The 24,810-nt window shown below is 53.8% G+C and overlaps 1 protein-coding gene across 4 annotated transcripts; it reads left to right on the forward strand.

Annotated features, from left to right (window-relative positions):
- Positions 1 to 348: 348 nt before the first annotated feature.
- PAQR4 (progestin and adipoQ receptor family member 4) lies at positions 349 to 24,763 on the forward strand. Of its 4 annotated transcripts, none has more exons than XM_066577207.1 (4): positions 390 to 606; positions 6,119 to 6,639; positions 23,099 to 23,317; positions 23,556 to 24,763. In XM_066577207.1, the coding sequence occupies exons 2-4, from the start codon at positions 6,474 to 6,476 to the stop codon at positions 23,987 to 23,989; spliced, it is 819 nt and encodes a 272-aa protein (XP_066433304.1). In that variant the 5' UTR covers positions 390 to 606; positions 6,119 to 6,473; the 3' UTR covers positions 23,990 to 24,763. The 4 variants fall into 4 exon arrangements, with proteins under 4 accessions (XP_066433302.1, XP_066433304.1, XP_066433305.1 ...); XM_066577208.1 differs by having other exon boundaries at positions 439 to 521; XM_066577205.1 differs by lacking the exon at positions 6,119 to 6,639 and having other exon boundaries at positions 349 to 521.
- Positions 24,764 to 24,810: the final 47 nt, after the last annotated feature.

The raw sequence follows: 24,810 nt of genomic DNA on the forward strand, positions 1-24,810 counted from the left end.
ACCCCGTGCTGCTTAAGTGTAGTGTGTAGCGCACGTCTGCTTAACTGTAGTGTGTAGTGCACGGCTGCTGAAGGCAATGCGCGTGCACGCTGTGTAGTCACGTGGTGCCGAAGAGCCAATCAGGTGGCTCTAATCAGCAGCGCTGCCTAACCTAAGCAGTTAGTGCTAATATGCATACGGGACCATCTTTGCTCCACCCCCTCCGGATGAGGCGTAGTCTTTGGTTGCTAGGAGACCGCTCCTCTTCACAGACTGTGGTACCGATGGGCGATGCCGCTTTGTCGCTATGGGCGGAGCATTAGTGAAGGGCGGGATTCACGCAGTAGGCGGGAAAACGGCTGACAAGCAACGGATGAGAAGGGGCGGAGCCTGGAGCGGCCGAGGGGAGACGGCGCCGGTGAGAGAGGCCGGAGGACCCGGGAGAAGGGGCACAGGCAGCTCCCGTGTGGGACCCGCCATCCCCCGGACCGACCCCATCAGCAAAGGACCGCCTCAGAGACCTAACCATACCTACCCCATCAGTAAGAGATCCCCTGACAGAGACCTCCCTGTACCGACACCATCAGTGAGAACTCCTCACAGAGACTTCCTGTACCGGGACCCCGAGTAAGAAACACTCTCAGTGAGAGACCCCCCTCACAGACCTCATCAGTAAGAGACCCCCCCCCCCTCAGAGACCTCATCAGTAAGAGACCCCCCCCCTCAGAGACCTCATCAGTAAGAGACCCCCCCCCCTCACAGACCTCATCAGTAAGAGACCCCCCCTCACAGACCTCATCAGTAAGAGACCCCCCCCTCACAGACCTCATCAGTAAGAGACCCCCCCCCCCTCAGAGACCTCATCAGTAAGAGACCCCCCCCCTCAGAGACCTCATCAGTAAGAGACCCCCCCCCCCTCACAGACCTCATCAGTAAGAGACCCCCCCTCACAGACCTCATCAGTAAGAGACCCCCCCCCCCTCACAGACCTCATCAGTAAGAGACCCCCCCCTCACAGACCTCATCAGTAAGAGACCCCCCCCCCCCCTCACAGACCACATCAGTAAGAGATCCCCTGATAGAGACCTCCCTGTACCAGGACCCCGAGTAAGAAACACTCTCAGTGAGAGACCCCCCTCACAGACCTCATCAGTAAGAGACCCCCCCCCCTCACAGACCTCATCAGTAAGACCCCCCCCCCTCACAGACCTCATCAGTAAGAGACCCCCCCCCTCACAGACCTCATCAGTAAGAGACCCCCCCCCCCTCACAGACCTCATCAGTAAGAGACCCCCCCCCTCACAGACCTCATCAGTAAGAGACCCCCCCCCCTCACAGACCTCATCAGTAAGAGACCCCCCCTCACAGACCTCATCAGTAAGAGACCCCCCCCCCCCTCACAGACCTCATCAGTAAGAGACCCCCTGATAGAGACCTCCCTGTACCAGGACCCCCAGTAAGAAACACTGTCAGTGAGAGACCCCCCCCCCCTCACAGACCTCATCAGTAAGAGACCCCCCCTCACAGACCTCATCAGTAAGAGACCCCCCCTCACAGACCTTGTCAGTAAGAGACCCCCCCCCCCCCCACAGACCTCGTCAGTAAGAGACCCCCCCCCTCACAGACCTCGTCAGTAAGAGACCCCCCCCCACAGACCTCGTCAGTAAGAGACCCCCCCCCCACAGACCTCGTCAGTAAGAGACCCCCCCCCCCTCACAGACCTCGTCAGTAAGAGACCCCCCCCCTCACAGACCTCGTCAGTAAGAGACCCCCCCCCCCTCACAGACCTCGTCAGTAAGAGACCCCCCCCTCACAGACCTCGTCAGTAAGAGACCCCCCCCTCACAGACCTCGTCAGTAAGAGACCCCCCCCCTCACAGACCTCGTCAGTAAGAGACCCCCCCCTCACAGACCTCGTCAGTAAGAGACCCCCCCCTCACAGACCTCGTCAGTAAGAGACCCCCCCCTCACAGACCTCGTCAGTAAGAGACCCCCCCCCTCACAGACCTCGTCAGTAAGAGACCCCCCCCTCACAGACCTCGTCAGTAAGAGACCCCCCCCTCACAGACCTCGTCAGTAAGAGACCCCCCCCTCACAGACCTCGTCAGTAAGAGACCCCCCCCTCACAGACCTCGTCAGTAAGAGACCCCCCCCTCACAGACCTCGTCAGTAAGAGACCCCCCCCTCACAGACCTCGTCAGTAAGAGACCCCCCCCTCACAGACCTCGTCAGTAAGAGACCCCCCCCTCACAGACCTCGTCAGTAAGAGACCCCCCCCCCTCACAGACCTCGTCAGTAAGAGACCCCCCCCCCTCACAGACCTCGTCAGTAAGAGACCCCCCCCCCTCACAGACCTCGTCAGTAAGAGACCCCCCCCCCTCACAGACCTCGTCAGTAAGAGACCCCCCCCCTCACAGACCTCGTCAGTAAGAGACCCCCCCCTCACAGACCTCGTCAGTAAGAGACCCCCCCCTCACAGACCTCGTCAGTAAGAGACCCCCCCCTCACAGACCTCGTCAGTAAGAGACCCCCCCCTCACAGACCTCGTCAGTAAGAGACCCCCCCCTCACAGACCTCGTCAGTAAGAGACCCCCCCCTCACAGACCTCGTCAGTAAGAGACCCCCCCCTCACAGACCTCGTCAGTAAGAGACCCCCCCCTCACAGACCTCGTCAGTAAGAGACCCCCCCCCTCACAGACCTCGTCAGTAAGAGACCCCCCCCTCACAGACCTCGTCAGTAAGAGACCCCCCCCTCACAGACCTCGTCAGTAAGAGACCCCCCCCTCACAGACCTCGTCAGTAAGAGACCCCCCCCCCTCACAGACCTCGTCAGTAAGAGACCCCCCCCCCCCTCACAGACCTCATCAGTAAGAGACCCCCCTGATAGAGACCTCCCTGTACCAGGACCCCCAGTAAGAAACACTCTCAGTGAGAGACCCCCCCCCCCTCACAGACCTCATCAGTAAGAGACCCCCCTCACAGACCTCATCAGTAAGAGATCCCCTGACAGAGACCTCCCTGTACCAGGACCCCCAGTAAGAAACACTCTCAGTGAGAGACCCCCCCCCCCCCTCACTGACCTCATTAGTAAGAGACCCCCCTCACAGACCTCATCAGTAAGACCCCCCCCCCTCACAGACCTCATCAGTAAGAGACCCCCCCCCCCCCTCACCAGTAAGAGACCCCATTAATAAGAGATCCCCTGATAGAGACCTCCCAGGACCCCGAGTAAGAAACACTCTCAGTGAGAGACCCCCCCCCCCCCTCACAGACCTCATCAGTAAGAGACCTCCTCACAGACCTCATCAGTAAGAGACCTCCTCACAGACCTCATCAGTAAGAGACCCCCCCTCACAGACCTCATCAGTAAGAGACCCCCCCTCACAGACCTCATCAGTAAGAGACCCCCCCTCACAGACCTCATCAGTAAGAGACCCCCCTCACAGACCTCATCAGTAAGGGACCCCCCCCCCCTCACAGACCTCATCAGTAAGGGACCCCCTCCCTCACAGACCTCATCAGTAAGAGACCCCCCCTCACAGACCTCGTCAGTAAGAGACCCCCCCCCCCCCCTCACAGACCTCATCAGTAAGAGACCTCATCAGTAAGAGACCCCATTAGTAAGAGATCCCCTGACACCTCTCTGTACCAGGACCACCAGTAAGAAACACCCTCAGTAAGAGACCCCTCCCCTCACAGACCTCATCAGTAAGAGACCTCCTCACAGACTTCATAAGTAAGAGACCCCCCTCAGAGACCTCATCAGTAAGAGACCCCATTAGTAAGAGATCCCCTGACACCTCCCTGTACCAGGACCACCAGTAAGAAACACCCTCAGTAAGAGACCCCCCCCCCCTCACTGACCTCATCAGTAAGAGACCCCCCCCCCCTCACTGACCTCATCAGTAAGAGACCCCCCCCACTGACCTCATCAGTAAGAGACCCCCCCCACTGACCTCAACAGTAAGAGACCCCCCCCCACTGACCTCAACAGTAAAAGACCCCCCATCACTGACCTCATCAGTAAGAGACCCCCCATCACTGACCTCATCAGTAAGAGACCCCCCCATCACTGACCTCATCAGTAAGAGACCCCCCTCACAGACCTCATCAGTAAGAGACCCCCCTCACAGACCTCATCAGTAAGAGATCCCCTGACACTTCCCTGTACCAGGACCATCAGTAAGAAACACCCTCAATAAAAGACCCCCCCCCCCCCCACTGACCTCATCAGTAAGAGACCCCCACACAGACCTCATCAGTAAGAGACCCCCCCCCCCCAGAGACCTCATCAGTTAAGAGAGCCCCCTCAGAGACCTCATCAGTAAGAGACCTCATCAGTAAGAGATCCCATTAGTAAGAGATCCCCTGACACCTCCCTGCAGCAGGACCACCAGTAAGAAACACCCTCAGTAAGAGACCTCCCCCCCCCCCTACTGACCCCATCAGTAAGAGACCCCCCCCCCTCACTGACCTCATCAGTAAGAGACCCCCTCACAGACCTCATCAGTAAGAGACCTCCTCACAGACCTCATCAGTAAGAGACCTCCTCACAGACCTCATCAGTAAGAGACCCCCTCACAGACCTCATCAGTAAGAGACCCCCCTCACAGACCTCATCAGTAAGGGACCCCATTAGTAAGAGATCCCCTGACACCTCCCTGTACCAGGACCACCAGTAAGAAACACTCTCAGTAAGAGACCTCCCCCCCCCCACTGACCCCATCAGTAAGAGACCCCCCCCCCCTCACTGACCTCATCAGTAAGAGACCCCCCTCACAGACCTCATCAGTAAGAGATCCCCTGACACCTCCCTGTACCAGGACCATCAGTAAGAAACACCCTAAGTAAGAGACCCCCCCCCCCCCCTCAGAGACCTCATCAGTTAAGAACCCCCCCCTCAGAGACCTCATCAGTAAGAGACCCCCCCTCAGAGACCTCATCAGTAAGAGACCCCCCTCAGAGACCTCATCAGTAAGAGACCCCCCCCCCTCAGAGACCTCATCAGTAAGAGACCCCCCCCCCCCTCAGAGACCTCATCAGTTAAGAGACCCCCCCTCACTGACCTCATCAGTAAGAGACCCCCCCTCACTGACCTCATCAGTAAGAGACCCCCCCTCACTGACCTCATCAGTAAGAGACCCCCCTCACTGACCTCATCAGTAAGAGAGCCCCCCTCACAGACCTCATTAGTAAGAGACCCCCCTCACAGACCTCATCAGTAAGAGACCACCTTTCACAGACCCCATTAGTAAGAGATTCACTGACAGAGACCTCCCTGTACCGACACCGTGAGTTCTCAGTGAGAACTCCTCAAAGAGACCTCCTGTACCAGGACCACTAGTAACAAACACTCTCAGTAAGAGACCCCCCTCCCCACAGACCTCATCAGTAAGAGACCACCCTTCTCACAGACCACATTAGTAAGAGACATCCCCCTCACAGACTATATCAGTAAGAGAGGCCCTGACAGAGACCTCCCTGTACCGACACTATCAGTGAGAACTCCTCACAGAGACCTCTTGTACCAAGACCACCAGTAAGGGACCCCCACTAACAGACACCACCAGTAAGAGACCCTCCTGACAGACCCCACCAGTAAGAACCCCCCCTGACAGACCTACTTAGTAGGAACCCCCCCTCCCCGACAGGCCCCATTAGTAAGAGCCCCCCCGATAGACCCAATCAGCAAGAGCAACAACCCCCCCTGATAGACCCCCATCAGTAAGAGCCCCCCCCCGACAGACCTCATCGGTAAGATTCTCCCCCCCCCCCCTCCAACAGACCCCATCAGTAAAACCCCCCCCTGTCAGACCCCATCAGTAAGAGCCCCCCCCCCCCCCAACCGACAGCCACCATCAGTAGGAGACCTCTTCACCAAGAATTCCCCAGACCATCGCCATTAGTAAGGGACCCCCTTAGAGACCTCAGCATACAGACCCCAGCAGTAAGAGATCCCCTCACAGAGACCCCATCAGTAAGAGACCTCACCATAGCAACAACTTTAATAAGAGACCCCCACCCGGAAAGAGGCCCCCTCAGTCTGAACCCCGCTCAGTAAAAGACAACCCCCACCAGTAAGAGTTCCCCTCAGTCTGAACCCCCCTCAGTAAGAGACCCTCTGGCGGCTTGTTCTCCAGGCACACATGATGCAGGACGATAGGAGTGATGGAGGTTGGAGCTGACAGCGGCAGCGGGGGAGGTGGCAGTAGACTGCTGGATACATGTGTGGCCCGTGGACTCCGGGTAGTATCTCCAGAGTTTGACGCGTTTGGATTAGACGCTGGACCCTCCCTCTGAGACTGGTATCCGTGTAGAGGGCAGCTTGTATGAAGGTGTTACCTGTGATCACAGCCTCTGTGCCCGGGGTCGGAGAGAGACGCCTCCTGGCCGGGGAGACCTCTGCCTGTCCTTCCTTCTGCTACTGATGCCGGCTCGGAGATGTCCAGGTGGAGTTACACCAGCGCTCTGAGTCTGTGAGAAGACGGTGACCTCATGGCGTTCCTCAGCGGTCCCCGGCTCCTGGACTGGGCCAGCTCCCCCCCACACCTGCAGTTTAATAAGTTTGTGCTGACGGGATACCGACCTGTGGCCAGCGGAGCGGAGTGTATGCGGAGCCTGTTCTACCTGCACAATGAGCTGGGCAACATCTACACACATGGTGGGTGAGCAGGCGTGTGAATGCTGTGTGAGCTGCCCATGACTGCTGCGCCGACTGTCCACATACTCCTACGCGCTACACGTACCGTCCACATACTCCTACGCGCTACACGTACCGTCCACATACTCCTACGCGCTACACGTACCGTCCATATACTCCTACGCGCTACACATACCGTCCATATACTCCTACGCGCTACACGTACCGTCCACATACCCCGTCCAGACACTCCCGACGCGCTGCACGTCCGTCCATATACTCCGACGCGCTGCACGGACCATGCACAGACTCCGTCCAGACACTCTGACGTGCTGCCCGTACCGTCCACATACTCCTACGCACTACATGTACTGTCCACATAGTCCTACGCGCTCCGCGGACCGTCCACATACTCCGACGCGTTGCACGCACCGTCCATATACTCCGTCCAGACACTCTGACGCGTTGCTTGTACCGTCCATATACTCCAACGCGCTGCACCTACCATCCATATACTCCGACGCGTTGCTTGTACCGTCCATATACTCCGTCCAGACACTCCGACGCGCTGCACGTACCGTCCATATACTCCGTCCAGACACCCCTACGCGCTGCACGCACCGTCCGTATACTCCGAGGCGCTGCACGCACCGTCCGTATACTCCGAGGCGCTGCACGCACCGTCCGTATACTCCGAGGCGCTGCACGCACCGTCCGTATACTCCGAGGCGCTGCACGCACCGTCCGTATACTCCGAGGCGCTGCACGCACCGTCCGTATACTCCGAGGCGCTGCACGCACCGTCCGTATACTCCGAGGCGCTGCACGCACCGTCCGTATACTCCGAGGCGCTGCACGCACCGTCCGTATACTCCGAGGCGCTGCACGCACCGTCCGTATACTCCGAGGCGCTGCACGCACCGTCCGTATACTCCGAGGCGCTGCACGCACCGTCCGTATACTCCGACGCGCTGCACGTACCGTCCATATACTCCGTCCAGACACTCTGAGGCGCTGCACGTACCGTCCATATACTCCGTCCAGACATTCCCGCACGCTGCGCGTACCGTCCATATACTCCGTCCAGACATTCCCGCACGCTGCGCGTACCGTCCATATACTCCGTGCAGACATTCCCGCACGCTGCGCGTACCGTCCATATACTCCGTCCAGACATTCCCGCACGCTGCGCGTACCGTCCATATACTCCGTCCAGACATTCCCGCACGCTGCGCGTACCGTCCATATACTCCGTGCAGACATTCCCGCACGCTGCGCGTACCGTCCATATACTCCGTGCAGACATTCCCGCACGCTGCGCGTACCGTCCATATACTCCGTCCAGACATTCCCGCACGCTGCGCGTACCGTCCATATACTCCGTCCAGACATTCCCGCACGCTGCGCGTACCGTCCATATACTCCGTCCAGACATTCCCGCACGCTGCGCGTACCGTCCATATACTCCGTCCAGACATTCCCGCACGCTGCGCGTACCGTCCATATACTCCGTGCAGACATTCCCATACGCTGCGCGTACCGTCCATATACTCCGTCCAGACATTCCCGCACGCTGCGCGTACCGTCCATATACTCCGTCCAGACATTCCCGCACGCTGCGCGTACCGTCCATATACTCCGTCCAGACATTCCCGCACGCTGCGCGTACCGTCCATATACTCCGTCCAGACATTCCCGCACGCTGCGCGTACCGTCCATATACTCCGTCCAGACATTCCCGCACGCTGCGCGTACCGTCCATATACTCCGTGCAGACATTCCCACACGCTGCGCGTACCGTCCATATACTCCGTCCAGACATTCCCACACGCTGCGCGTACCGTTCATATACTCCGTCCAGACATTCCCACACGCTGCACGTACCGTCCATATACTCTGATGCGCTGCACGTACCGTCCATATACTCCGTCCAGACATTCCCACACGCTGCGCGTACCGTCCATATACTCCGTCCAGACATTCCCGCACGCTGCGCGTACCGTCCATATACTCCGTCCAGACATTCCCACACGCTGCGCGTACCGTTCATATACTCCGTCCAGACATTCCCACACGCTGCACGTACCGTCCATATACTCTGATGCGCTGCACGTACCGTCCATATACTCCGTCCAGACATTCCCACACGCTGCGCGTACCGTCCATATACTCCGTCCAGACATTCCCACACGCTGCGCGTACCGTCCATATACTCCGTCCAGACATTCCCGCACGCTGCGCGTACCGTCCATATACTCCGTCCAGACATTCCCACACGCTGCGCGTACCGTCCATATACTCCGTCCAGACATTCCCACACGCTGCGCGTACCGTCCATATACTCCGTCCAGACATTCCCACAGGCTGCGCGTACCGTCCATATACTCCGTCCAGACATTCCCGCACGCTGCACGTACCGTCCATATACTCTGATGCGCTGCACGTACCGTCCATATACTCCGTCCAGACATTCCCGCACGCTGCGCGTACCGTCCATATACTCCGTCCAGACATTCCCGCACGCTGCACGTACCGTCCATATACTCTGATGCGCTGCACGTACCGTCCATATACTCCGTCCAGACATTCCCACACGCTGCGCGTACCGTCCATATACTCCGTGCAGACATTCCCACACGCTGCGCGTACAGTCCATATACTCCGTCCAGACATTCCCGCACGCTGCGTGTACCGTCCATATACTCCGTCCAGACATTCCCGCACGCTGCGTGTACCGTCCATATACTCCGTGCAGACATTCCCACACGCTGCGCGTACCGTCCATATACTCCGTCCAGACATTCCCGCACGCTGCGCGTACCGTCCATATACTCCGTCCAGACATTCCCGCACGCTGCGCGTACCGTCCATATACTCCGTCCAGACATTCCCGCACGCTGCGCGTACCGTCCATATACTCCGTCCAGACATTCCCGCACGCTGCGCGTACCGTCCATATACTCCGTCCAGACATTCCCGCACGCTGCGCGTACCGTCCATATACTCCGTCCAGACATTCCCGCACGCTGCGCGTACCGTCCATATACTCCGTCCAGACATTCCCGCACGCTGCGCGTACCGTCCATATACTCCGTCCAGACATTCCCGCACGCTGCGCGTACCGTCCATATACTCTGTGCAGACATTCCCACACGCTGCGCGTACCGTCCATATACTCCGTCCAGACATTCCCACACGCTGCGCGTACCGTCCATATACTCCGTCCAGACATTCCCACACGCTGCGCGTACCGTCCATATACTCCGTCCAGACATTCCCACACGCTGCGCGTACCGTCCATATACTCTGATGCGCTGCACGTACCGTCCATATACTCCGTCCAGACATTCCCACACGCTGCACGTACCGTCCATATCGCTGCACATGATGTAAATATTCCAACGCAGTGCACATGCCATGTGTATACCCCAGCACATGGTATGCACCCTGTGTATCGCAGCACGCTGCATGTGTCATGTACATAACCCAGCTTGCTACATGTATCTCATTGCACATCTCACAGAGTGTATTTCGCCCCACTCCGTGCTTCCCTCTACACATATTCCTGCCTTGCCCATATCCCAGCTTACTGCCATGGCTATAGGGGTTATTTTCTACGGAGGGGGCACTGCAGGAGTGTGTAACCTCGCGTTGGTGAAGAATGCAGGAAGGAGCTGGGTGTGTGGGACTAAAGTCCACATGTGGACTGTCTGTATGATCTAGTGGTCCTGAGCTCCTCCCATAGGACAGATGTCACTGCGAGCTGGGAGATCCACCATCATCTAGCTGGAGGCTTATTATAAAGGTGGCCTCATTCACACAAGACAGTACTGCTGCCGTCAAGGAGATCCCATTCACATGCCATGGAAAAATCTGCATAAATTGACCTGTGCGTTGGATCTCTAAACACGCAGTCTGTCACTTTACACGGTGGTTTCTCACAACATATATCACTTCTTCAAATGAGGGATGAAATATGTGTAACACCTCCCCAGCGGGAGGCGCAAGTGAGCTGATGCTGCAGACATTCTGTGATGTAAAAGGGTTACCCCATGAAAGGCATTAACAGAGGTCACCGGTGTACACTACTGCTCCATTGACAGTCGGAGTGAAGGAGGCAGCAGAGTTCAGCACGTGACAATCTCGTTTTGGCCCTTTAAGCAGTGAATGGAGCTGCAGTGCATGTGCCTGACCTGGAATGGAAGCTCAGGACCCCTGTTTTAGTGGTAGGTGGGGTCCCATTTATTACCTATCCTGTGGATATGGGATAACCCCAGTAAGTGGATACTCGTGCAGTCATTCCTGTGTCGGTCCCGTTGATGTGGCTGCAGCGATCTGCAGTCCACCGGGGCCACATGACTGCAACTGATTTGGTGCAATAAATATATACCACTTGTGAAGTCAGCTGCTCCATCTTGGCTCAGTGTGGGCAGCAGAGGGTTAAGTTAAGAATTTAAAGTCTTTAGAAGCTTTGAGGTGAGTCTGAGGAGCCGCTATAAGGAGCTCTAAGTCTTAATCTGTTTACTAGTGACCTGGATTCCAGGAGCCGCGCACGTTCGGGGCCCGGACCAAGTGCTGATAGCTTTAGGTTTTACGGCAGTCTGGTGCAGTTTGTCCTTTGCCAGTACGTAGAAGCAGAGTCCACCGGTTTCTTATAGAATGTGCACATCTTAGCCGCAGCCAAGCCTACTGTTTGTGCCCGCACATGGGCTGTGCGTTACGTTCAGGCCACGCTCTGCTCATTGCTTTAGGTCAAGTCTTGTTAATGCAAATCTTATAATGTTCTTTCACAAATGACCTTCCACTGACGTCACCGTTGACCCCCACCCGGCACTTTTCCGATGAGGTGACCACTCAGCTCCTTTAGAAGAGGAATTTCTAAAAGCGGATTGAGCCAGAAAGATGGAGGACATTGCTTAGTCAGCTGCTTCATCCCCATCCCCCAAATCCTGCTGCTCCCAAGAGCCCCGTGCAGTGTTGGAGGGATGTCACACCTGCAGTGTCCCTGCGGCACTGACCCCTTCAGCAACTGTGTAAACTACCAACAGTCAGAACAATGTACTACACTGCATTATGGGGAAGGTAAATCAGCAGTCGCATGATCGGGCGGGCCTCAGTAGTGGCATTATCAGAGTGAGCTCCCAGGACACTCCTTGTGTAAACCGCACTCCCTCCTGTGTGCACAGAGTAAATACTAAAACTGCCGCTACTAAAACCAGAACTTTCCACAATGGTGCAAAACTATGCAGCACCTCTCCCCCATCACATTTAGGCCCCAGTCACATCTATCATTGGGATTCCATGTTCCTGCTCTGTTATGGCAGCAGGTAAACTGACTCCCTCCTGCCGAGAATGAAACTGTGCTATGATGGAATGGGAAAGGCCCCATCGGAGTCTTGTCTGGTGTCAGTCATTCCCGGGCAAAATAGTTTGGTAAGCTGTGCTATTTGAACTGAGATTTTGGGACGGATAGGTGCCTCTGGTGGAGGTGTAAACAGTCTTACTGTCTTTCTTTGCCACTCTCACCTGTGTCATACAGAAAGCTACAGATGCCAACGTGGTGCAGCTGATCGGAGCAGCATCAGTCTGGCTGTACTTTTTATAAGCCCAGAAGGTATCACTGTCCCCTGTATTACTTACAGAACTGGCATTAACCCCCTTGTACCACCCATGCATGTTTTCATGTCCTGGGTAGACAATGTCCAGACGGCACTATAAAATAAAGCTGCAGGGTTGGGGAGTATGACAGCTTAGAGCTGTTACTGGGGGCCGTGGTGTATAGTCCTCGTTCACGTGATCACCATTATTTAACAGATAACTACGTGAAAGTTAAAAAAAAAAAGTTTAAAAAGTTAGTTTTGTCTCAACGATCCGATTGGTGAGGGGAGATGAAACTCCTTACCAGAGGCCTCTGATGATGTCCCACGACGCGATCTTCGTCCACGGACCTTTCCCGGCTTCCGCGCATGCGCTCACTGGCAAAATGGACCCATGCACAGAAGCCGGGTAGAGACCGCAGAATTAAAATCTCCTTGCTCCCAGGTACCAAAGGTAGTGGAGAGCCTGGAGCAGTGACCAAGGGCCATGGCGAGTGGTCACGTGATTGCCGATATCCAATGGATAACGGCAATCACATAAAAGTTAACATAAAAGGAAAAAAGTTAGTTTCATCTCCCCTCACTGATCCAGTTGCTGAGGAGAGATGAAACTTCTTAGCTGAGGCCTCCGGTGATGTCCTTCAGTCCTGAGCCCCTCAGCTGATATGCGCATGGTGATCTACAGACCACCACAAGTGTCCCAGAAATAAAAAATTTTGAAGGACCAAGAGATGGTCCTGCCTACAACAGAATGAATAATCTGAGGCCCCTAATCTCCTTGCTGAAAGAATCCTCTGTAATAATATATACACCCCTCCAAGAGAAACCCGTCAGTTGACAAGTCCCTAATGAGCCTCACAGGCGGCTTTTTTTCCGGCAGCTTATCCCATCTAAATGCCCCAGGTATGGAGTCAAGTTATATAGGGTGTGCGAGGCCACTACAGGATATACCTCTGATTTCATATATCAGATATGAAGGCAGGGACCACCACCGTAATCCCCTAGCTTGCCAGACAACAATGGCATGAATGGGAAAATAGTTTGGGAGCTCACGGGGCTGTTTTTACACAAGGGGTACCATGTATACACAGACATTTACTACACCAGTGTCCCACTATACAAATCTCTCCATGCCACAAATACGGGGGTTTGCGGGAAAACCAGCGGGATTCCCGCAACACCTTAATATCCAGGCGTCATATATGCTTGCAAGTGACCCAGTGAGTGTAGTCAAGTGGCACAACTAGAAGGCCTTCTACATTCTCTGGACGCCACGTAGATACCTCAGTAGCAGTAAGGCTTGGTTCACATGGGACTAAAGTCTCACAGAATGACCACACGGAGGTACCGCGAGATTTCCGTGGGGGAAATGCAGCTTCAAAGCCCGCGGGTTTTGGAGCGGCTTCGCCGCCAGCATTCCGCTGCGGCCAGCTCTCCCCATAGAGAGGAGAGAGACTACCACAGAAAATGGGGAAAGAATTGGCATGTAGCGTCTTTTGAATTCGGCGTGGCATGTCAATTTAAGCATGGCTCGGCCGCAGCGTGTGGACAGCATTTTTGCAAATCTCGTCCACTTTGCTGGCTAATCCCAGGATTAAAGTCGCAGGCAGCCTTTCTGCACGAAAATTCCGCGGCACTTACACCCCGTGTGAACCCAGCCTTAAGGAGAGGGGGGGCTGCCACAGACTACTCCTTATTTAAGTTTATGGGGGGTGTAGACCTGTCCGACCAGGTACTTCAGCCATACCCGGTGAGGTGAAAGACCAGGGTATGGTATAAAAAGGTAGCGATCCACCTTATTCAGATCGCTACCTGTAATGCCCACGTCCTTTACACGACGTCCCCGGGAACACTCACCTTCCTGCAGCTCCTGGAGCAGCTGGAGAAGCCCCTTGTGTGTGAGACCACCGCACGTCAGCAAGCTTACAAGTCTAAGGAGGTGGGAAGGTTCACAGAGCACCACTTTCTACACCACATCCCTGCCACGGAAGTCAAGAAATAACCCCCCAAAATTGTTGGGTTTGCAGTAAGCATGGGAGGAGGATGAATACCCAATTTTATTGCCCCATGTGCCCATCCCAACCAGGCTTCTGTAATTACCGGTTTTCAGACAAGCTACATTGTTTTACATTATAACTTTTATGTAATATTTAGTGAATGCCAAAAAGAGGGGTGAGGGGGATTCCTTTTAGAGAGTCAATTTTTTAAAAATTTTACTGCAACTGAATTTATTCAGTTGTGCCCTGAAAGCAAAGGGTGTTCCTCCATCATAGGCCTAGTCATGAGTCCAGTGAGCAGATTGGGGCTACAATGGGTATGTTTCTGAACATGGAGCAAACAAGGGGATCCATTCTGCGGTGCAGGCCTTCATTCATATGTGTTCTGTACAAAGAAAAAGCTTTTTAAAATGACATAATTGCCAAAAAACTGAAAATCGTAATTTTTTTTTTCTTCTGCCTTGTTTAGATTCATTCAAAAGCTGTGGCGTCAAAATATGCAGTTCAGCCCTTGAATTTGTTAAGGGGTCTAGTTTTCAAAATTGGGTCATTTGTGGGGTTTCCCCCTTGTTTTGGCAGCTCAAGAGCTCCACAAGTGGGCAATGGGGCCTGAAGCACCTTCATGCAAAATGTCTGTTCTGAAAGCCACCGGCTGCGCCATTCATTTTGGGCCCCATTGTGCATAGAGACATAAGATTAGGGCCACAACACGTATGTTTCTGAACACGGGACAAACAGCGGGATCTATTTGGTGATGCAAATCTAATTTTCTGCGCTGCAGAATGTTGTCGCTATATAAATAAATATTATGAGCGTGTGCACTATAGAAAAAAAAACTAGTCTTTAAAATGACACACATATAGAATTGTATTTTTTTCTCCTTTAAATTGCGTTGACTCCTAAAAAAACAAAACAAAAAAAACTGTTGGAGTCAAAGTACTTATGGCACCCCTTAGTGAATACAATAAGGGGTGTATTTTTTTTAAAATGGGGTCATTTGTGGGGGTATCTATCATTCTAACACCTATGAGCCTTTGTAATCTTGGCTTGATGCAGGAAAACAAAGTGTTCCTAAAAATTTTTAATTAGTGTTACATTTGTATGTCTCCTAAATGGTTAAAAAAGCTAGTGTTTTTCACTTGTGCTTCCAGAATAAAGTAAACAGATGGAAATATATATTTCAATCAACACTTTGTACAGTATGTTTGCACATATTTAACATATTGCAGTTGAAAATGAAAAAGACATTTTTTTTCAAAATTTTCCCGATTTAATTTAATTAATGTACAAATTCTATTGATCTACTTTTATCACCTAAATGAAGTACAAATGTGACGGGAAAAAAACTTGGATACATAAAACCTTTATGTGACATGTCAAATTTCCAAAATTTGGTCTGGTCATTAAAGCACAAACAGGCTTGGTCACGAAGGGGTTAATAGGTAAATTTCACTATGTTTTGTAGTTTACAAGCACATCTAAAATGTGTGTCGGTCCCACAGCCAGACCTACAGTAAGCTGTGAGCCTGTACACTGTGTATATATATATACACCTGCAAGGTCAAAAACCTTATATTGTATGCAGTTGCATTAAAGCCCATAGATCACAGCACTTCCCAATACAGTTGGGTCTGTGGGATCAGAACGGTCAGCGACCAAAAGACTGTAGTGTTGGTGTGTATACTGACACTGTGCCAAGGACAGAGGGGATTTAAGAGTATTATAGCTAAAATCTATGCCTGCTTGTTGATAATGCCAATTTCAAATTGTGGAATAGGGACGGCCGAATGTATGAAGAGGCTACACAGTAAGACCAGTCTACTAAGCAGTCTAGATTAATTTGCCCCCTAGTGGACTGTGTGTGGTATAGCCTGAACTTCTAACTCTCAGGTCTGTGTTTACTCAGGGACCTTTCACACAAATGCTTTTTTCCCCACTGGGATGCAGCAAAATTTACGCTGCCGAATTTCACACCAAAATCCGCAGGGCCAACTGTAGTGCGCTGTACGGGGATCTCTGTGCAAATTTGTTTGCAAGTCCTTCAAATACTAAAGATTGACTTTCCGCTAGAAGACTTAATTATAAGACGTTATTTTTTAGGTGAGCTGAAACTAAACCAGTGTGTGAATTATTGCTAGTCACCCCGTTCGTGGTCCGGGTTACGTAGGACATCTCTTGTTTGCATTTACTCATCATCCTGTAGAAAAAGGTTCTTTTAATCACAGCCTAAAACCTTATACCGTAGTTTAACCACTCTTTTCTACATACTCCCTCATCCTACCGTGTCCCATACACCTCACATCTGTCCGTGCAGCCACCACCTCACTGTGTCCCATACACCTCACATCGGTCCGTGCAGCCACCACCTCACTGTGTCCCATACACCTCACATCGGTCCGTGCAGCCACCTCCTCACTAACGTGTCCCATACGCCTCACATCGGTCCGTGCAGCCACCTCCTCACTAACGTGTCCCATACGCCTCACATCTGTCCGTGCAGCCACCACCTCACTAACGTGTCCCATACACCTCACATCTGTCCGTGCAGCCACCACCTCACTAACGTGTCCCATACACCTCACCTCTGTCCGTGCAGCCACCGCCTCACTAACGTGTCCCATACACCTCACATCTGTCCGTGCAGCCACCACCTCACTAACGTGTCCCATACACCTCACATCTGTCCGTGCAGCCACCACCTCACTACCGTGTCCCATACACCTCACATCTGTCCGTGCAGCCACCACCTCACTAACGTGTCCCATACACCTCACATCGATCCGTGCAGCCACCACCTCCTCACTAACGTGTCCCATACACCTCACATCTGTCCGTGCAGTCACCGCCTCACTAACGTGTCCCATACACCTCACATCTGTCCGTGCAGCCACCGCCTCACTACCGTGTCCCATACACTTCACATCGGTCCGTGCAGCCACCTCCTCACTAATGTGTCCCATACATCTCATATCGGTCCGTGCAGCCACCACCTCACTAACGTGTCCCATACACCTCACCTCTGTCCGTGCAGCCACCTCCTCACTAACGTGTCCCATACACCTCACATCGGTCCGTGCAGCCACCACCTCACTAACGTGTCCCATACACCTCACATCGGTCCGGGCAGCCACCTCCTCACTAATGTGTCCCATACACCTCACATCTCTCCGTGCAGCCACCACCTCACTAACGTGTCCCATACACCTCACCTCTGTCCGTGCAGCCACCTTCTCACTAACGTGTCCCATACACCTCACCTCTGTCCGTGCAGACACAGCCTCACTGTGTCCCATACACCTCACCTGTCCGTGCAGTCACCTCCTCACTAACGTGTCCCATACACCTCACATCGGTCCGTGCAGCCACCTCCTCACTAACGTGTCCCATAACCTCACATCTGTCCGTGCAGCCACCGCCTCACTAACGTGTCCCATAACCTCACATCTGTCCGTGCAGCCACCGCCTCACTAACGTGTCCCATACACCTCACATCTGTCCGTGCAGCCACCGCCTCACTAACGTGTCCCATACACCTCACATCTGTGAATACTGCGACCGGCATTCTACCATGTCCCATACACCTCACATCGGTCCGTGCAGCCACCGCCTCACTAACATGTCCCATACACCTCACATCTCTCCGTGCAGCCACCACCTCACTAACGTGTCCCATACACCTCACCTCTGTCCGTGCAGCCACCGCCTCACTAACGTGTCCCATACACCTCACATCTGTCCGTGCAGCCACCACCTCACTAACGTGTCCCATACACCTCACATCTGTCCGTGCAGCCACCACCTCACTACCGTGTCCCATACACCTCACATCTGTCCGTGCAGCCACCACCTCACTAACGTGTCCCATACACCTCACATCGGTCCGTGCAGCCACCACCTCCTCACTAACGTGTTCCATACACCTCACATCTGTCCGTGCAGTCACCGCCTCACTAACGTGTCCCATACACCTCACATCTGTCCGTGCAGCCACCGCCTCACTACCGTGTCCCATACACCTCACATCGGTCCGTGCAGCCACCGCCTCACTAATGTGTCCCATACATCTCATATCGGTCCGTGCAGCCACCACCTCACTAACGTGTCCCATACACCTCACCTCTGTCCGTGCAGCCACCTCCTCACTAACGTGTCCCATACACCTCACATCGGTCCGTGCAGCCACCACCTCACTAACGTGTCCCATACACCTCACATCGGTCCGGGCAGCCACCTCCTCACTAACGTGTCCCATACACCTCACCTCTGTCCGTGCAGCCACCTCCTCACTAACGTGTCCCATACACCTCACATCGGTCCGTGCAGCCACCACCTCACTAACGTGTCCCATACACCTCACATCGGTCCGGGCAGCCACCTCCTCACTAATGTGTCCCATACACCTCACATCTCTCCGTGCAGCCACCACCTCACTAACGTGTCCCATACACCTCACCTCTGTCCGTGCAGCCACCTTCTCACTAACGTGTCCCATACACCTCACCTCTGTCCGTGCAGACACAGCCTCACTGTGTCCCATACACCTCACCTGTCCGTGCAGTCACCTCCTCACTAACGTGTCCCATACACCTCACATCGGTCCGTGCAGCCACCTCCTCACTAACGTGTCCCATAACCTCACATCTGTCCGTGCAGCCACCGCCTCACTAACGTGTCCCATACACCTCACATCTGTCCGTGCAGCCACCTCCTCACTAACGTGTCCCATACACCTCACATCTCACCGTGCAGCCACCTCCTCACTAACGTGTCCCATACACCTCACATCTCACCGTGCAGCCACCACCTCACTAACGTGTCCCATACACCTCACATCTGTCCGTGCAGCCACCGCCTCACTAACGTGTCCCATACACCTCACATCTGTGAATACTGCGACCGGCATTCTACCATGTCCCATACACCTCACATCGGTCCGTGCAGCCACCGCCTCACTAACATGTCCCATACACCTCACATCGGTCCGTGCAGCCACCGCCTCACTAACGTGTCCCATACGCCTCACATCTGTCTCTGCAGCCACCGCCTCACTAATGTGTCCCATACTCCTCACATCTGTCCGTGCAGCCACCACCTCACTAACATGTCCCATACACCTCACATCTATCCGTGCAGCCACCACCTCACTAACATGTCCCATACACCTCACATCTGTCCGTGCAGCCACCGCCTCACTACCGTGTCCCATACACCTCACATCGGTCCGTGCAGCCACCACCTCACTAACGTGTCCCATACACCTCACATCTGTCCGTGCAGCCACCACCTCACTAACATGTCCCATACACCTCACATCTATCCGTGCAGCCACCACCTCACTAACATGTTCCATATACCTCACATCTGTCCGTGTAGCCACCACCTATTGTGTCCCATACCTCACATCTGTAAATACTGCGACCGGCATACTACCACGTCCCATGCGCCTCACATCTGTCCGTGCAGCCACCGCCTCACTAACGTGTCCCATACACCTCACATCTATCCATGCAGCCACCGCCTCACTAACGTGTCCCATACGCCTTACATCTGTGAATACTGCGACCGGCATTCTACCGTGTCCCATACGCCTCACATCTGTCCGTGCAGCCACCGCCTCACTAACGTGTCCCATACATCTCACATCTGTCCGTGCAGCCACCGCCTCACTAACGTGTCCCATACGCCTCACATCTGTCCGTGCAGCCACCACCTCACTAACGTGTCCCATACACCTCACATCTGTCCGTGCAGCCACCGCCTCACTAACGTGTCCCATACACCTCACCTCTGTCCGTGCAGCCACCGCCTCACATCTGCCCATGCAGCCACCGCCTCACTACCGTGTCCCATACGCCTCACATCTGTCCGTGCAGCCACCGCCTCACTAACGTGTCCCATACACCTCACCTCTGTCCGTGCAGCCACCGCCTCACATCTGCCCATGCAGCCACCGCCTCACTACCGTGTCCCATACGCCTCACATCTGTCCGTGCAGCCACCGCCTCACTAACGTGTGCCATACACCTCACCTCTGTCCGTGCAGCCACCACCTCACTAACGTGTCCCATACACCTCACATCGGTCCGTGCAGCCACCACCTCCTCACTAACGTGTCCCATACACCTCACATCTGTCCGTGCAGTCACCGCCTCACTAACGTGTCCCATACACCTCACATCTGTCCGTGCAGCCACCGCCTCACTACCGTGTCCCATACACTTCACATCGGTCCGTGCAGCCACCTCCTCACTAATGTGTCCCATACACCTCACATCGGTCCGTGCAGCCACCACCTCACTAACGTGTCCCATACACCTCACATCTGTCCGTGCAGCCACCGCCTCACATCTGTCCGTGCAGCCACCGCCTCACTAACGTGTCCCATACACCTCACCTCTGCCCGTGCAGCCACCGCCTCACATCTGCCCATGCAGCCACCGCCTCACTACCGTGTCCCATACGCCTCACATCTGTCCGTGCAGCCACCGCCTCACTAACGTGTCCCATACACCTCACCTCTGTCCGTGCAGCCACCGCCTCACTGCCGTGTCCCATACGCCTCACATCTGTCCGTGCAGCCACCGCCTCACTAACGTGTGCCATACACCTCACCTCTGTCCGTGCAGCCACCACCTCACTAACGTGTCCCATACACCTCACATCTGTCCGTGCAGCCACCACCTCACTACCGTGTCCCATACGCCTCACATCTGTCCGTACAGCCACCGCCTCACTAACGTGTGCCATACACCTCACCTGTCCGTGCAGCCACCAGCTCACTAACGTGTCCCATACACCTCACATCTGTCCGTGCAGCCACCGCCTCACTAACGTGTCCCATACACCTCACATCTGTCCGCGCAGCCACTGCCTCACTGTGTCCCATACACCTCACATCTATCCGTGCAGCCACCAGCTCACTAACGTGTCCCATACACCTCACATCTGTCCGTGCAGTCACCGCCTCACTACCGTGTCCCATACACTTCACATCGGTCCGTGCAGCCACCTCCTCACTAATGTGTCCCATACACCTCACATCGGTCCGTGCAGCCACCACCTCACTAACGTGTCCCATACACCTCACATCTGTCCGTGCAGCCACCGCCTCACATCTGTCCGTGCAGCCACCGCCTCACTAACGTGTCCCATACCTCACCTCTGTCCGTGCAGCCACCGCCTCACATCTGCCCATGCAGCCACCGCCTCACTACCGTGTCCCATACGCCTCACATCTGTCCGTGCAGCCACCGCCTCACTAACGTGTCCCATACACCTCACATCTGTCCGTGCAGCCACCGCCTCACTAACGTGTCCCATACACCTCACCTCTGTCCGTGCAGCCACCGCCTCACATCTGCCCATGCAGCCACCGCCTCACTACCGTGTCCCATACGCCTCACATCTGTCCGTGCAGCCACCGCCTCACTAACGTGTGCCATACACCTCACCTCTGTCCGTGCAGCCACCACCTCACTAACGTGTCCCATACACCTCACATCTGTCCGTGCAGCCACCACCTCACTACCGTGTCCCATACGCCTCACATCTGTCCGTACAGCCACCGCCTCACTAACGTGTGCCATACACCTCACCTCTGTCCGTGCAGCCACCGCCTCACTACCGTGTCCCATACACCTCACATTGGTCCGTGCAGCCACCGCCTCACTACCGTGTCCCATACACCTCACATCTGTCCGCGCAGCCACTGCCTCACTAACGTGTCCCATACACCTCACATCTATCCGTGCAGCCACCAGCTCACTAACGTGTCCCATACACCTCACATCTGTCCGCGCAGCCACTGCCTCACTAACGTGTCCCATACACCTCACATCTATCCGTGCAGCCACCAGCTCACTAACGTGTCCCATACACCTCACATCTATCCGTGCAGCCACCACCTCACTTAATTAGCTGTGAAATTACCCATTCCCACGATCAGAGGTGCGTGTTATTCTGCTCCCATGGCTCATGCACTAAAGATAGATCAGGTCCCATCTTTTCATGCACCACGCGCACCTTAGATGCCAGCTTTGCTGTCGCATCTACATTAGGTGCAAGTATTCTGCGCCTCTAAAATTCCTGACTGTGAAGGCTTTTATAGGAATGCGTTGGTTCTATTAGATCTTTTCACGTGCCTAAACTGTGCTAAAACCACGCTTATGTATACGGCACTATTATAAGCTGCTATCTACGTGCACATGAAGCAAAGCATTTGATGATGTTCCATTGTTTTAACCATGCAGAGGCCTTTAGGTGATTCAGTACAATATCAGTTGGAAATAGCAGTACGAGAGCTTCGGGAGACCGTAGGGCAGTATTATATCAGGAACTGCTGTGAGATGTGAGTAACAGAGCTGGGCTGTAACGCTTGGTGTATTGTGAGATCTTGGGTCAGTAAATAAGACTGCAGTTCAGATTACAGGTGTGATAGGATACGTGCATTTAGCGGGATCATGTTGAACACTGCTCTGGGCTTAGACTACATGGTTCTCACATGTGGAGTGAGATGTAAACACAACTCTGCTTGTGATGCTTCTTGCTTCTGCAGCAGCAGAAAAACCAAAAAGGAGCTAACAGCACAACAATCCACCCCCAAGGTGTGGGTAAGAACATGCATCTCCCCTCCATAGAAGGGAAACCACCGTGACAATATATCGGGTGCAACAATTAAAACAAACTCTCTATTCCTCCTCCAACAGCAACATTTGGACTATCCTTGTCTTATCAAGCATGCTGGTGAAGGAGAAATAAAGCGTGTTGCACCCGATATGCTGCCAAGTTGTCCTCCTTCTTTGGGTCACTATTGGGGTGGGGAGGACAATACATGCCATTAGCCAACATAATAGGACATCAGCTCTCACTGTCACTCTTCTGTTTCAGGGATCCCACTCCTTGGATTTTTGTTCTTGCTCCCTCTACAAATTCCCTGGCGCCAGCTGGCTGTCCCTTGGCTTGGTTTGGTCCACTATCTGGCCTGTGTCAGCCCTCAGCTGGGCAGTGTGCTATATCATCTTTTCATGAACCACCATGGTGGGGCATCGGTCTACCACAGACTTCTCACTCTTGACATGTGCGGCATCTGCCTTGTCAACACTTTGGGTAAGTTTTACCTCTTTTGCACCTTTGTCCTCATTGGTTAGCACCAATAGAAAATATTGCACATGACCACCGCTGCCCCATAGTGCACTCGTAATACATCAGCTGTACTGATGATGGGAGGGCAGCAGGTACATGGAGCTTTGCCCAGTAGGATAACATGTGTAAGGGGTTCTCACAACAGGGAGAGGAAAACCATCATATAATCCAGCATTACTTATCACGTGTTCTCCCTCCACAGGTGCTCTCCCCATTATTTACTGCACGCTCCTCTGCCATCCCTATACCCGGAGCCTGGCCCTCCTGGCGTACACTGGCTTGTCTAGTTATGTGATCTTCTGCGCAGTCAGCGCTCACAGTAACATTAGCCGGCTCTGCTCGTTCGCCTGGCAAGCTGCCTTCCGCTTCTTCTTCTTTTATCTCCGCTGGGCAGGACTGGGCTCTGGCCATCCATCCTCACTACGCTGCTACCTCCTTATGGACAGTCTGGCCCTACTTGGAGGCGTCATTAACATTTCCCGCCTTCCTGAACGTTTACGGCCTGGAAAATTTGACTACTGGTGCAACAGTCACCAGATTATGCACGTCCTAGTAGTGATCAGCATCTTATATTTGCACTGGGGTGTAACCTCTGACCTCACTTGGATAAGCAGTTATCCGTGTCCGCTGGATTGACACACTGACCTCCGCCAAGGTTTAGTGAAGCACACGGGATGCATCAGCAGATACTGGAGACAACAACGTGGAGGCATACATGTAGCCGAACACGCAAGTGGAACCAGCAAAACCAAACTTGAAATCAAACTTTTGTCTAGATTTTTTTTCACTAAGTGAAGGATAGGGTGGAGGTATTTATTATTTCCCACTATAAGGACTAATACAACTAGGAACATCCATATCAGTATTCAGCAGCTTGTGAACTGTTGTACATATCGCCCTAACATCTGAAGAAGGACATCAGTTGTCAGTGTGGTGGCAGCTGAACCAATTGGTACATCATAGGATGATGGAGGACACCCTGTGACCTCAATGTATTGTCTGTTACAGTGATATACTCCAGTCAGAGGGGAGAGTCGTACACACAGGACATAAGAAAAACCAAGCTGACCCACTTACATAGCACCTCCACATTCAGGGACAGGTCAGAAGTAAAAACCTTGTCAGATGTACAGACAGGTTAGAACTTGTGTGATCCACAGGTCCAGGGACACTCCTGCCCCAGTGTCTATACAGAACAGGCAGTTTTAATAGACCCCACCGTCATCAAGTACCAACCTCAGCATACGAGCCTGTAGTTCCCCTTTCTTGTGGGCCCGGGAGGAATAGTTGCCTTACACCTCTTCTAGATTAAGGAGCCTTTACCTGCTCCTCCTGGGATGGCTGGAGCATACGGACAGGGCTTTGCACGAGGCCAGTATTACTAATGCAATAATAAATCTTTTATGATAACTGGGGTGTGTGCTGTAACTCTGTGGATTTTCCTAGAAGCACTACCT

Source organism: Eleutherodactylus coqui, chromosome 8 (assembly GCF_035609145.1).
Source record: "Eleutherodactylus coqui strain aEleCoq1 chromosome 8, aEleCoq1.hap1, whole genome shotgun sequence".
Lineage (NCBI taxonomy): Eukaryota > Metazoa > Chordata > Amphibia > Anura > Eleutherodactylidae > Eleutherodactylus > Eleutherodactylus coqui.